The sequence below is a fragment of the Osmerus mordax genome, chromosome 15 (genome assembly GCF_038355195.1).
Source record: "Osmerus mordax isolate fOsmMor3 chromosome 15, fOsmMor3.pri, whole genome shotgun sequence".
Lineage (NCBI taxonomy): Eukaryota > Metazoa > Chordata > Actinopteri > Osmeriformes > Osmeridae > Osmerus > Osmerus mordax.
The window spans coordinates 9880085-9895800 of record NC_090064.1 but is presented as its reverse complement, the minus strand read 5'-3'; the positions used below and the strand labels follow the sequence as shown (position 1 = coordinate 9895800).

The 15716-nt window shown below is 48.0% G+C and overlaps 1 protein-coding gene across 1 annotated transcript in view; it reads right to left on the bottom strand.

The window, feature by feature from the left end:
- Positions 1 to 808: 808 nt before the first annotated feature.
- The window catches only part of drosha (drosha ribonuclease III), a 59746-nt gene continuing 44838 nt past the window's right edge, over positions 809 to 15716 (bottom strand). Inside the window, 9 exon segments of the mRNA XM_067251842.1 lie at positions 809 to 1319; positions 5754 to 5800; positions 7184 to 7276; positions 9713 to 9789; positions 9791 to 9817; positions 11335 to 11417; positions 12720 to 12762; positions 12764 to 12862; positions 14286 to 14391. Of these exon segments, the coding sequence (XP_067107943.1) occupies positions 1180 to 1319; positions 5754 to 5800; positions 7184 to 7276; positions 9713 to 9789; positions 9791 to 9817; positions 11335 to 11417; positions 12720 to 12762; positions 12764 to 12862; positions 14286 to 14391 (715 nt within the window). The 3' untranslated portion in view covers positions 809 to 1179.

Below are 15716 nucleotides of genomic sequence, written 5' to 3'. Positions count from 1 at the left end.
GAACAATAACGAGAGGTCATGTGACGTAGTTTAAGGGGCCCTGAACTAATGGCCGTCCATCAATCTGCTTTGTACAACGTGATATTTTGTACTGAATATTTATATGACTCAACACGATTAAATATCTTTAAAATCATGACTCTTTGCTCTGTATTGTGCGTATGGGTGTTGACTTCATTCTGTATTTTGTGGATTGTATTATGGTGTGTGTGGTGTGGGAAAAAAATAAGAATAATATGTTTCGAAGATTGTTGAGAGTTCATTCTCATTGTAACAACTAAGCATGAAGCATAAAAGCTACAGTTAGACACAATGAATGGAACACATGTAATACTGACATATTGAGCTTTAAAGGTGACCCAGTACTGATGTGTAAATTTCAAATACTTTGAAACATTCCATTCAGTTTGGCAACTGCAATGCGTGATAACATTTGGCCCAGGTCTATGAGTGTAGCACACAACTTATATTCAGGGCAGAACAGTGGTTGGTTAACAAGCTAGATTTGGTTGCAACTGTATTTTTAATTAGCAGCAATCTATAATTAAGATCTATTCTGCAAATCACATTGAGGGTGGGGGCAAAAGTGTGGATTTTTTAGTTTTTGTTTAGTTTTTTTATTGTTCCACGACTAGTGGCAGATGTGAGGCAGATGGTGGCATTTTACAGATATAATGTAATTTAATTATGTGAGGGCCTTCCCTCATCCCAGCTGCCATTTTGCTATATGTAGCCTATAAAATGTAGGTAGGCCGCATCGGTGCAAATAGCAGGCACCAGAACAAACTACATGACTGTACATGGGTTGTCAAAGTTTCAGATGCCTTTATTATTATTATTAGATTCATCATCAGTATACTTGAAGTACAATTACAAAAACATTTAAAACACCCCATAGCTCTGTTGTCACTAACGCTAACCACGGTGTGTGGCGGCATTCTAGAGATGGTTAAAAAAGTTATTCTGCTGGCGTTATCCAAGTTCTTACTGAGTAAGACCTACACGTAAAAGCAAATTCCCTAAATATGAACGCCTATGTGTTTCCTGAAGCAGCCCTCCGTATCTTCCTACCCAACGGTCTTACGTTTGAATCTCGGGTTGGACCACACCATGGATCTGAAGATGGACCAAGATGGTGCAACCGACCGATGGGATTTCCGAGGCTGAATGGGAGCCCTGTCACTTCCTGTAGTCAGCAGTGGCCACATCAGAGTCGCTCTCCTTCTCCTGCCGCTCGCGCTCGCGCCTCATCTCCTTCAGCTCCTGTCGGTATTTACGCTCGATGAAGCGCTTCTGATGAGCCATCTGCGGGAAGTTATCTGGTGGAGAGAGGCAGACCGAGAGAGAGACAGAGAGAGAGAGAGAGAGAGAGAGAGAGAGATAAGCGGACCAAGGGAGAGAAGCGGACCGAGGAGGCGATAAAGAGAGAAAGAGGGAGTGGAAGAGATAAAGAGACATGGTCAGTATCTGATCAAGGAAAAAAACGCTCGCTTTTTTCCTAACGCGTGTACATTCGCAGGATGTCACTCAGGCTAAACATGAGCCATGTGCAGGCGATGTCGCCCCCCATTCACTCCCTCTGCCACTGTTTTCATTACAACAGTCAAATAACAAAAGATTATTAGACAGGCCTCACTAGGTGTCGGTTGCGATGGTAATGAGATCTGATAACATAATTAGAAGGGAACATATCTAAATTAGATGTGTAACAAGACGGGGAAATATATATATAAAAATGTCCAGTGAAATCTAAGAAGATGTTGCTCGTACGTTTCAATTTGAAAGCATCATGCGTGATAGGCCTGCTCCTTGGTGTCATATTATTAAAGTCACTAAATGAATGTGATTGTATAGATTAACCGCTTAGCAAATGAAAAAGTACTCAATGTCAAGGCTCTGTGATGCCCTGTTCTGTTTAGCTCAGGCTCAAGACAAACAGGACTATTAACTGCCAGTGTCTTCCAACTGACTTGACAATGGGCTTCAGAGCAGGGGACCAAGAGTATTTACAGTTCCTTTGTCAAAAGACTGGGAACCAGCATCCTTGTGGGTTTGGAACAAGGTGAAACTATGAGAACACCATGTCTGTCGCCGAACCGTTGGGTAACCAGGGTTTGATTACCATTGAGTGCTGCCTACATGCAGTCCCTCATATTGCCAAAAAACAGCCATTGACAGAAGACAGGTAAATTGGCCCTCAACAGCTTAGCAGTGCTTGATAAGACATTTGAGGAGAAAACTACATATTGCAGTTAAAATATGGAAATCACCGGCATTTTCCCTGGGACGGAATGACTTAAGGATAAATACTAGTGAGGGTGGAAATGGGGTGCTGCGATGAGGGGTGCATTTGCACTGTTTAACATGCAGCATCGAGAGCATTTGCATGCGGTAGAATAAAGGCCGTTCAGGAATGCACCAGCCTTTTCATTTATTCACACCATACATTTGGGCAGAGTGTGAGAACAGAGAGGTCTGTGTGTTGGGCATTGCAAAGACATATTCAGAATTGTCCACCGTCTGGCCCTTTTGGTGGGGGAAGAAAAGAAAAAAGGATGAACAAAAAAATCTACTTGAAAGAAACACAGAACATACTGATTCTAGTAGCATGGGGTCACTGGCTTAGCCCGTCTTGAGGTTTTTTTGTTTATCAACAATGCGCTAATTCCTTTCAAGGACGGAAGTGAGTGGTGGGTGAGGGCCTTGAGATTCCTTTCCGAGAAGGGCTACTTAGCCAGGGGGCCTTGGCAGCGGCGGGCCCACTACACGGAGGTGCTGAGGGATCAGGCGCGTTTAAAGACGTGACCGTGAGTACGCTCTGCTGTGTCCTCGGCAGCGCACCAGCCGCGGCCCTAAGCCCGGAATTCCTGCTGTTCCACGGTTCTGCGGCACACATACTTCAACCTCATTTGTTCCACACACAGAGCCTGCTAGTCAACAAGCCGACACTATATGTCTATGTACCTTCGTTGACGAGGGGGAGTCGCAGCTCCCTCTCCCCCCCTCGCTGAGCTGCACCACAGAGTAAACAAAGCATCCGATTGGGCGGATATCCCCCCCTACTGTACTGTACTTTGCCTCTATCCACTCTGAGGCTTTTATCCAGAGATTAAGGAGGGGTTTTAGAGACAGCTGAGGAGAGATCCAGTCTCTTTCCAGCTGCAAGCCAGATATAAAGCAATCTTCGCCTTGTTCGGGAGACGGTGCATTGTTTGGAAAACAAATGGCTGGGGGGGGGGGGGGGGGGGGGGGATTGAGAGAGAGAAAGAGAGGGAGAAGAGGAAACGGGATGATGCAGACCTAGAAAAAGATTATGGGTGTGCAAGAGAGAGACGAGTGAGAGGAAGAAGTGAGCGAACTGGAAAAAAGTATCTCCGCCTATAAAATGGTTGCCTCGTTGCTCAACCTTACAGGGTATGGGAGGGGCAGTGGGGGCCGGGAGCGTATGTGTATGTTCGGCCTCTCGTCAAGGCTTTGGTGAACATTTCATTCCAAACTTGACTGTCAAAACGAGAGGGGTGGTGGCGGAGGGGAGTGGAGGACAGGAAGGGGGGTGAGTGAGTGCGTGTGATGACATTGAGTGATGAAATTAAAGTCAGTCGAGCCACCAGCCGATCTGCTACAGGTGGCCAGACACCAAGCACTGGGGGCCCCGCCAGTTTCTTTTAATGAGCCCCGAGCTGTCTGAGTGAACACAACTCTGCCTCTCCTCCCCGTCTCTGTCTTATATGCTGCCTCTCTGCTCCCGTCAGGCACAAAGTGGTGCACCAGAATCCCCCCTCCTCCCCCCCCACTTCACACAAAGTTCCGTTCCTTTCAGCGGACCGCATTGACCACCCAAGAGGGACTTAAATTAATCATAGAAAAAAAATCCTGAAAGTGGAGCCATTTTGGATCTGGTGGACACAGCCATGTTTGCCTGCTTGTAGGCATCAGGAGGAAGACGTGAGAAGAGATGGAATAATAATGTGTGTGCGTGTGTGATCACGACCATAATGCAGTGATCAAAACGCGCAATGTACGTCCTTGACGGGTCCCATTGTTTTAGGGCGAACGGAGAGGCGGAATGAGTCGTCGGAAGGGTCTTGTGTATGCGAGGGGTTAAACTTGGTGTCATAAGACCATGTCTACATATCCTACAGAACATGGTGTGCTCAGAGATGGCTGTAACACAGGAACCCAGGAGGCAAACTCTGGCCAAAAGAGAGCAGACAATGCATAACCCTGACTCATCCTGCAAACCCTGACTCATACGGCAGAGGAGAGGAAGGGGAGGGAGGAAAGCTTGTTGTGAGGCATGTGTGTGTGTGTGTGTGTGTGTGTGTGAGAGAAGATGAGAGGGGGGGGAACTCAGTAGTGGTAGGCCGCCTCGAGCAGAACTACGGGTGACTTTGGGTAAACGTTTGGTTTTAGTGAGGCATGCAGTTCTTTGGACAGGATCTTTTATTTACTTCAAAAGTCAGGGAGGGCTGAGCGAGGCATCGTGCCTCGAGGGAGGGGAGGAGGAAGGAAGAGAGAGCCAGAGACTTGCTGATGTGAGATGATTTGGAACGAACTGACCTTTTAAAAGGCATCGCTAATCTAGTCACACGAAACAGCAATTTATGAGGGGGAGAAATGTTCATTTACTAGCAATGAGCATCTATCAATCACGATGACAGAGGTATACACTGGGGAGGGAGGGATGGAGTGAAGAAAGGATAGGTGGGGGGGGGAGAGGAGAGAGAGAGAGAGAGAAAGCGAGGGAGGAAAAGACGGAGTAAGAGAGAGAGAGATCGGAGGAGTGTGAGGGAGGGAAGTAGGGTGGTTTACAGAAAACTAAAGCGAGGGTTTGGGGCGCATGCAGTATCAATCACACAGAGGCAGGGCCTCGTTTAGAACCCCAACCAAATCAAAGCTCTGACCCCTCTGCCCTTCCTTACTTTTGTGGGCCCGTTGTGGCAAAAACATTTGTACCTGGCGCCGGCTAATTATGCGGAAAAAAGTTTGAATTGTATGATTAATTTGTGGGTTGGGTAGGCGAGCGAAGGTCTCACACACACACACACACACCTTCCTGTAAATGTCCTACGACTAATGTTTAACGCGTGCACATGCATATGCATGGCATCCTAAGAGGCGTCGCGGTGTGAACGCCAGGAGGGATTAGGCGCGGGTCCCATCCTGAGAGGACCGGAATGATCATTTTACACGGCAAAAAGCTTGGCACTGCTAATGCGCCTATGAAACCGTGTCCGTTTTTTCCCCTTGTGAGTGCTGCGGGACCATGGTAAACACGGCCGAGGAGTGGCGCAGAGCGGTGTCGGACACGACCAGCCGTCCCTCTCGCCTGCCGTGGCGTCGTTCACACAAGAGCCCTCGTGGACCAAGACCTGTGCTTACCGCCTTTAGCTCCAAACACAAAACACGACAAATTGAAAACTTTGGATCGGACACCTTCCTAGCCTGTCGCCATTGGTGGGTTAGGAAACATCTGGCATCGAGGCTTCGGGGTTCATGCGTGGGTTGGAGGACATCCCACGCAGACCCAAGCGCGCGCCCACACACACAGGTCTGTGCTCTGAAGTACGTGCTTCAAACAGACCTGTTGGTCTGGACATAAGGGCCAACAGGGCATAGCTCTGCCAGTTGTTTTTCATATACCCGACATGGTGCTGGTATCAGGCGCTGAAGCATGCTACTAACAATCCCAGCAAGGAACTGAACAAAGATGAAATAAACAGATGCCAAAAAAAAAACTTAGGAATGCTTACATTTCTCAAGCGCGTCCATTGCCGCCCCCATTTCCGCCTGTTGGATGCTGTTGGAGGGAAAGAGAGAAAAAAAGAGGTAAAAAGAGAGAAGAGAAAGGCTCTTTAGCATATTCAAAAGCTTTTCTATTTTTTGTATTCTAGTGGTGCGATAAAAAAAGAAACGGGTTCTTAAAAAGACAGAGGATTAGAGGAAAGTGTTCTCTGAAAAAGCCCTCAACCGCACCATTTTCTGACTCCCTCCCTCTCTCTCCACCCCAATCCAAGGTAACTGGGTGCATCAGTCTCGCCAAGGTAAGCCTCTGGGCTGCTCTGCATGGATCCTGTTTACGCATGCTATCCACCGGTCTCCCTCTGCATACATTATGCATTGTTATCACAGACGAGCGGTTCGAGTGTTTGTGTGTGTAAGAGAGAGAGGGGTGGAATTGAGGCTTAAGACTAGTAAATATCAAAACAGCAAGCAGCCAGAGATTCTATGGACGGGGACAAACTTATCGCCAGCTTAGGGATGGCGAGCGCTCTTTTAAGTACAAAAAGGGGTCTGTGGTGTACGGTGTGTTTGAAAGACGTTTGATGGGTTTATGTTTGGCTTCTCCTCAGCCGAGCTGAGTCAAGGGTTGGGGGCGGGTGGTGAGGGGGGCGCTGGCCTTCCTTGCCCCCCCCGTACACTTTTCAAAAAAAGAACCTAACCCTTGTCACTCAGTGCTGAATCCTATCTGAGGTAGAACCAAGGAGAACTAAAACCTTGCCCCTTGGGAGGTGGGCAGAGAGGACGGCAGAGGAGAGGGAGGGAGAGGAGCCCGAGAGGAGAGGGGAGAAGAAGAGAGAAGAGGAGCTGAGTGGAGAGGGGAGGAGAGAAGAAGAGAGAAGAGCTGAGTGGAGAGGGGAGGAGAGAAGAGCTGAGTGGAGAGGGGAGGAGAGAAGAAGAGGAGAGGGGAGGAGAGAAGAAGAGAGAAGAGGAGAGGGGAGAAGAGGAGCTGAGAGGAGAGAAGATGTGAGGAGCTGAGAGGAGAGGGGAGAAGAGGAGCTGAGAGGGGAGAAGAGGAGCTGAGAGGAGAGGGGATGTGAGGAGCTGAGAGGATAGAAGAAGAGGAGCTGAGAGGAGAGTGGATGTGAGGAGCTGAGAGGAACACTTCACACTATCTCTCATCCCTCCCCTCCTGTCGCCCATCCCGAGTGATGTTTCCATAATACCGCTTTATGTCAATTCGATAATGAATCGATTCATTTTCATTCTGCATAATGCCTCTCCCGATAGTGGCCACCAAGAGAGGAGACCTTAATTGCTATAATAAACACCATCAATAAAACACAGCCATTATTCTACAGCCCATTAGCAGACAGCAGAGTTTTGGGGTGTGGAGCAGGGCAGAGGGATGCACCAGGTCCCTGTCTGCAGTCCCTAGATAGCCAGCCCGACAGTTACCCACCTTGGACCCTTGCCGCAGCCAATCCTCTCCCCTTTGAAGTAGACGGCTACCGTGTAGGTCCTGGCGTGCGACGGCCCCACGGTTTGAAGGGTCCTGTGACAAAACACATGGCAGAAGAAAAAAGGGGTTACAAGGCAAGAGAGAGAAGAAAAAGAAAAGGAGGACAGAGGGTGTTGGTAGAGAAATCTAATAACACACATGAGAATGCTCAAGGACGCTCCGTGACATTGTCCTTCAGAAGGAAATACATTTGTAGAGAAAAGAGGAACCAGGAAAAAAAGTTTTCATTTGGAGCAAATATAATTTGTCTCTGGAGGCTTGCTGAGGAGGAGAATGGGTCTTTTGATTCGCAACCGTGCCTCCACAGTACACACAAGCTTTTGGAGGGCCCGATGAGCAACAGAAAGAGGCCCCAGCAATCATCCTCTGAGGTGGAGATGCGTGTCGTGCCAAACGTGATGAGTTGAGGAGAAAAGGCTTCATATTGGAGAATGACAATGTTCTACAGGATATCCTTTCAAGCTTTGGAGAGTTGCAGCGTGGCTACAATACAAAAGAATCAACAAGTGCAAGGAGAAGAAGAAAGGCAGGGACAAACTGCGTGAGTGAAAAAATGTAACAACACAACAGCAAGACGACACAAGATAACAGTTATTTCATATTAAACATTTAAGAATGTGTTCGTCTATCAATTGGGCTCCATTTCAGCAGGGAAAGGGGAATACAAGTCTGCAAACAAAACAAGTTTAGTTTGAAATGTTAACATTTGCATAAACACCCCCCACACACACACAGGCTTGAGTCCCCTAAATTATTCACAGACAATTTACTTATTTCAGGAGACCTATTCATTTTTAATGCAATGTGGTCACTTATGGCACTTTATTAATTATTCAATTCTCTTTCTCACTTACAAATGAACAAGTACATGGCATGTGCAAAACAAACACAAACTCTTCGACAAGGCAAGACGGCATCAAATCTCGACAGGGGAAGAAGAACAAGACGAAAAAACGTCACTTGGAATGAGAGCGTCGCTCCCCAAACATATATGAGAAAAAAGGTGAAACAAGAAACGCAGGGAGACATTAGGGAAGCCGTCAATTTTATGTGGGGTAGTGTACAAGCATGAGAAAGAGTGCGAGAGGGAGCGAGAGGGTGAGAGCGAGGTAGTAAGATTGCGCAAGACAAACTTGAGTGCAGTTAAGAGGGAACCAAGGCTCCATTTTGGGCTGAGGACTGGTGTCGGTTGCTGCTGAGAGACTGGTGGCATAGGCCTCTGCTTTAATAGGGAAAACATGTGCATGGTAAAGGCTGTGTATGTGTGAGTGTCATGTGGTCTGCTCTGTTCCCCCCCCATCCCCTGCTATCCCACCATGCCCTCAGGTAATGTGGGTGGTTGGAAGGTGAAGGGGTTTGACATGTGCAGTGAGGTCCATTCTCCTGTACCCCTACTGTACATGTTGGTACAGTGAGATCCCTCCCCCTGTACCCCTACTGTACATGTTGGTACAGTAGGGATACAGTGAGATCCCTCCCCCTGTACCCCTACTGTACATGTTGGTACAGTGAGGTTCATTCTCCTGTACCCCTACTGTACATGTTGGTACAGTAGGGATACAGTGAGATCCCTCCCCCTGTACCCCTACTGTACATGTTGGTACAGTGAGGTTCATTCTCCTGTATCCCTACTGTACATGTTGCTGAAGAGGGGTCCAGTCCTTAGCTCCCCTACAGCGCAGACTCCCCTGGACTCCGTGAACCTACTTTTGAAGTCTTTATCCAGCCTGGTTTACACTTGCCAGAGCAGTTCCACACACACACGTACCCCCCTCCCGTAGACCCCCACCCACACACCCCCACACACAAAAAAACAGCATGGACAACCCAACTCATGACCTGTGATGACCTGTAACAGCCATGGAAGGGGCCAGACTGTTGATTCCGCCGGAAACATTTGACGGGGTGGTGGTAGAGGAAGGTAACCTTGAGACTACTGGGTGTGATAGCGCGTGTTTCGGTGCATCTAATCGATAGCTGGGTGGCTGCAGAGGAAGGGGTTAGCGCTGGGCTGCATCTGCTGACGCCTCGGTGACTAAGCTAAAGGTGTCTCTGACGTGACGAGGAAAAATCAAATCACAAGGCGGCTGACTGTCACATTAACAAGCCCCCACGGGTCAAAGAGATGGAGATGCAGGGAGAGAGAAAGAGAGAGAGAGAGAGAGGAGCGGGAAGGAAAGAGAAGGTGACCGGTGAAAAAGTGTGTGTGTGTGTGTGTGTGTGGGGGGGGGGGGGGGGGCACATATAGCATTATAGTAAAATAGTATTTGCGTTGAAAATCAAAACACTTAGATTGTAGTGTTAGACATTCCATCATTTGTACAGTGTGGAGTGAGGGTTTGTCAGAGGACAGAACCTAGAGTGAACTGTGTGTGTGTGTGTACAGCATGTTTCTGTATGTACAGCATGTTTCTGTATGTACAGCATGTTTCTGTATGTACAGGGCGTGTGTGTGTCAGAAGGACTCACTTGTAAAGGGGGATGTCAGGCTCCTTGCCCTCAGTACGCAGAGTCAGGCAGCACTGCTGAAGCTGGGACTTGGGGTCCGTTCCAGTCCTGGTTCAGGATAAACTCCTGCTCACACACAAAAAATAAATACACAAAATATAGCAGTAGTTCCACAGTTACAAAATCCCCCCCCCCCACCCCCCCCCCCCCCCATCTCTTCTACACTCTCTCGCTCGTCTGCTCCACTCTCTGGCTCCCCCCTTCTCCTACACACACCCCTCGCTCTTACTTGCATTCGCAGTCTCCATCTCAGCCTAGAACGACGGTACATATCACGGACTACTTAAGACAAAAGCGTGTGTATCCGGCCTGGCTGTAGAGAGAGATGCAGGGGGAGGTCCCAGGTGGATGGGCCCCGATACATTTCTCTTATCCAAGGGGACTTCTAAAAGCACTTCCATTAACAGAAAAGCAGCCCTTGTTGTAAAATGGAAGACTTCGAATCTAGAACTGTCTGTTCCTATTATTTTTGTACCAAGAGTGGATCTGGCTCTGCTTCCGACCTTCCTACCTCCCTCTACTCACCTTCCCCCTTTACTCTTCATTTCTACATCTCTCTCTTTCTCTCCCCCCCCCCCCTGTCCTTTCCCCTCTACCTCTCAGCGGGGCATCCACAGCCTTCTCTTCTGCCTTTAGCAGTGAAACGATTTGCTGGTTTCCAAACCAGCACACAGGCTATATACAAACACACACACACACACCCCTGAGTCTGCACGTACATGCACACTAATACATAATTACACACCACAGGAAAAACATTTAAAATAAAATAAACAAGTGATCATCCCCCGTCCCCCGCGTTTTTTTGGGTTTGTTTTTTTCTCCAAACATAATAATAATATAAGCATTATGAATCCAGTCAGAGGGAAGAGAAAAGGGGGGTGGCAGTAGAGAGGAGAGAACAACTTTCTTTCTTTGGAAAGTGGAAATGAGGTACCCTCCGCTGGGCGCCTGAGACTCCTGGCCGGCTCCCCGGAGATGGCCCCAGAGACGGCAATTAGCATGGCGCATCAAAACGCTTCAGCAGACTGCTTCACTGGCGAGTGTGTGTGTGTGTGTGTGTTTGAGAAGGAGGGTGCATGTACAGATTTTTTTTTTTTCTTTGCATGTGTATTTGGGAGTGTTTGTGTGTGCGTGTGTGTGTGTGTGTGTTGGAAAGAGTGTGTGTGGTTGAGTGTGTGTGTGTTTTTGTTGCATCAACAAGAACCCAGTCTACTCTGTGACTGTTTTACCGGTGGAAAAATACTCCTTCTTCCCCTCACCGCCATCCTTAACACACTACCTTAACCCAAGACACACACACTTCTCAAAACGAGGGGATCGATAGCATTGCGGCTAACAAGCGGCTAGCAGTTTCCTATCAAAGGCTGGAAAAGAAAAAAAGGATGGACCGTAGATGCTAGAACCTGTCACTTAAAGACCAAAGTCAAGCACCCACCTCACGCCTGCATCAATGCTAGCGCCATTAGCACTTTAGCTTTTACTTCCCATCTGCATTTCTCTTTCTCTCTCGTTCTAAGTGCTCATTGATCAAAGTGAGGCGGGGGAGGGTTGTGTGGCCTTGGGCACGAACTAGCACTCACCTTCAGACGAGGGAAGAAGCAGACATTCATGAAGGTATGCACGTACTCCAAGTCCTTATCAATGTACAGGGCCGCGATGAAAGCTACACGAGAAAGGGAGGGAAAGGAGAGACAGGAGTTACAACAACAAAAAAAGGAGCAGAGGTGAAACCACATCAAAGGATGTTTCCTTTCCTCAAAGGTATATAATGAATCAAAGGTTTCATTTCTCTTTTTACCTTGACGTTTTGAATGGTCAAAATAAAGAGAGAGAGAGAGAGAGAGAGAGAGAGAGAGAGAGAGAGAGAGAGAGAGAGAGAGAGAGAGAGAGAGAGAGAGAGAGAGAGAGAGAGAGAGAGAGAGAGAGAGAGAGAGAGAGAGAGAGAGAGAGAGAGAGAGAGAGAGAGAGAGAGAGAGAGAGAGAGAGAGAGAGAGAGAGAGAGAGAGAGAGAGAGAGAGAGAGAGAGAGAGAGAGAGAGAGAGAGAGAGAGAGCGAGGAAGAACAAAAGCAAGAGAAAAGGCGTGAGAGTGATATGGTAAGTGATGGCAGTGAGAGTGTTAGTTGAGTGTTAGTGGAGGTGACAAACATCATTCCCCACCATGTGAACAAACAGACACGGAGCACCAAAAGCACCTCAGAGTAAGCAAGCTTCTGTTTGCATTGTCAGGAACGCCATCTATAAACGTACGTGTATGCACATTTTTGGCTTTGCTTTTTCTATTTGATTCCATGCTTGTGTTTGCGTGTGTGCGCGTGCTTGTGTGTGAGATCCTTTTGTGGCCTGGTCTTTGAAGCACAGCTGGATGTTGTCACGATGCTTTCTACTTGAACCAGCTTGAACCAGCTTGAAACTCTCGCTCTGGCTGTTCTGATGAGTGAGGACTTGAAGGCCATGAGGGACAAATAGCCATCCTCCATATAGACTTGAGTTCGAATTAACTAAAATATGAGTTAATTACCTGATGTTTTTTTTTTTTTTTAAGACTGGTGTCCAAATTCTGTATTTATATTCGGTGTACAGACTCAACCTCTGGTCTGAGAAAGACCATCACCAACACATTTAGGATGTGGAGAGAAAAACATCATTTCCTAACATGTAAATATTACCAACATTGAAGACAAAACTATTCCCCCAAATAATAAACACGGTAATATTGTTTATATTTGTCTATTTCTTCAGGTCTCATGGCAAACTGAATTGGAGGGTTAAGTGAATTGGAAGACAAAGTGACTTGGATGACCTCTGCAAATCCTGGCGAACAATTCAATGACAAGCCAGTATAAAGAACCTTTGCTGGTGAAATTCCTGGAGCAATCTACATGCATACACACAGGTGTTTGTAGTGTTGCTTGGCAACATGGAAAAGTGGGGGAAATCAAAAGAGCGAGAGCGAGAGACACGTACACTCCAGCAGGTCAGCGAGGGTCTTGGTGCGCAGGGCGAGGGGGACGCTTGGTCTTGTCGTTGGTGATGGCGAAGTCCTGCATGCCCAGTTCCTCCGCCACCTTAGCCTGGGTGCGGTTGTTCACCAGCGAGCTCCGCAGAAGCTACTCGCAAACACACGCAAATAAATACATGACAAAATCCACAAACACGAGGTAAAAGTGCATGCCCAGCCTAAACCACACACACCAAACTACAAAGCATGGAGACAGAGACCTGTGTTCTCAGGTGATTGAGCTCTTGAATTTTACATTTGTATTCAAAGCTGAGCAGATAAAAACTGTGTTGGAGCGAGTTGAGTACATTTCCCCCATCTAAAAGAAAACCACAAATATGGTAAATATAGCTGGGAGATCAGAGGGAAAGAGAAACAGAGATGGAATTCTAACAGATGTCTTGGCTTGGTCTTGAGACACACACGCACACACAACATCCCGGCAACTACACATACACATGTCGACACACACTCATACACAAACACAAATGCTCTCGTTGGGAAACACACACACACACACACACACACACGTGTTGAATGAGCACTTTTCAATTTGAGCTCCATTTGGGTTGTGTCTCCTCTGGGCTGCTGCAGCATACGCAGAGCTCTCAATGCTTTAGTGACGCTTCGCTGGAGCCTTTCATACTGTGATGTCACACTCCAACAAATACATAGCTAACAGCACATTGCTTCAACCGTCTTCCTGTAGTTAAACCAGTCATACGGCCGGTCAGGAAAGTGGATGATGGAATAGCATAAAAAGCCTAACGAAAGGAAGGAATAAATAAAACAAAACTATTTTTTATTTTTTTTACGGAACTGAAAAGGTTTTGCCGCATCACTTCCAGTACAGCCCTGGTGGTGCACTGTAGGCCATCTCTTCTCTGGAGTTCCACTTGCACACATTAAACACGACGTGTGTGTTCTCTCTCTCGTCCACTCAGAATCACTGTCTCTCTCTCGGTCTCACACACACACACACAGACACACACACATACACTTCTACACAGATAAGAGTGAAGCGCCTGTCATTAGGGGAAGGCAGTTTCCTGCCACGACAGCATCCACCTTTCTCTCTCAGGCCCCTCCAACACAATCCATAAGGGAGAGAGAGGAGAGAGGGAGCTGAAGAAGATGAAGGGAGAGTATGTACAAAAGACATGGGCGGTAATTGAAGATTGACCATAACTCACTGCTTGCGACGGTCTAGATAATGAAGAGAGATGTCTGGTAAAAACCCTAGGAAGGGGGCGTGAATGAGAGAACGATCAGCAGGACAGAGAGCGCGGCAGAACTAAAGGAAGGACTCAGGCGGACGCGAACGAGGGGAAAGGAGAGATAATGATGCCGAAGCGGGCCGATACAGTCCTCCCACCGTATTCGAAGGGGCGTCCTTCAGAGACCCACGAGGCCGTGAGGAACGGGGGATGAGCCGCGCGCTACCCGTGGAGACACTGTACGGTAGAACCAAACCGCACGCAGGGGTCCCCCCCACGCGTGCGGTGACACCGGACCGGCCACGCCCCCCTTACCGTCAGGTGACCCTCGTGGTGGTCCGGGAAGTGGATGAACAGGTACTCTGTGGCCACCAGCTGCATGATGGAGTCTCCCAGGAACTCCATCCTCTGGTTGTGGCCCCTGGAGAAGACAAAGTAGGAGGGTGGTAGAGGGGGAGACGGAGAGATAAGGACGGAGAAAAAACAGCAAAGGGTAGAGTAAATAGAGAATGTGGTTTAAGCGAGTGGGGGGTGGGGTTATGGATAGGTGTGTGTGTGTGTGTTTGTGTGCGTGGGGGTGGGGCAACAGGGTGAAAAGGGGTTGAGAGAGAAGAAAGAGGTGCGGTGGAAAATACAGTAAAATGGTAGAAAAGAAGAAGGAGCAGGTTGAAGAGGGGGCCGGGGGGCAAATGGAACAACACAGAGGAATAAACAAGAGGGAGAGTGGGGTTGAGGAATAAGGAAATGGGGGTGAGACGGACAGGCCGAGGAAGACGGGCCAAGAATGATAAAGAATTGAGAGAGATGGAGGACAAGCATCAGGGGGAGGGAGGGGGGAGCAGAGAGAGAGGGAGAACGGGGATGAGGTTATTCAGGTATGCAGCCTCAGGGCGTGAGCAGCATTAGACTCACATATTAATCTGTGAAGGCTTTTAGTTCCTCTCTCACCACCCACACACACACACACACACACACACACACACACACACACACACACACACACACACACACACACACACACACACACACACACACACACACACACACACACACACACACACACACACACACACACACACACACACACACACACACACACACACACACACACACACACACACACACACACACACACACACACACACACACACACACACACACACACACACACACACACACACACACACACACACACACACACACACACACACACACACACACACACACACACACACACACACACACACACACACACACACACACACACACACACACACACACACACACACACACACACACACACACACACACACACACACACACACACACACACACACACACACACACACACACACACACACACACACACACGTGGAGGCAGACAGACGTGGAGGCAGACAGACGGTAAGAAGCTAGAGGCCATTACCTTGGCGGTCTGCATAACACTGCAGTGAAAATACTCAATTAAAATGTAATGAAACACCAGCGTTGGATCAATGACATTGGAATTTTGAGGATAGGGCCCGTAATATTACAGATGTGATGCAACTACACAAACACACACCCTATATCTCTGACACAGAGATACAACAAAGGACAATCACTCGGGTTGAATGACCTTGAAGTACAGTTATCCATGTTCTTAATCCTTTCACCCCAGACTGAGGGTAATTGTACAGTATGCAGTACAGTGAGTGCTGTGCCCAACAGCAGCCAGTGTGCTGGACAGGGGCTGCAGCGTTAGAA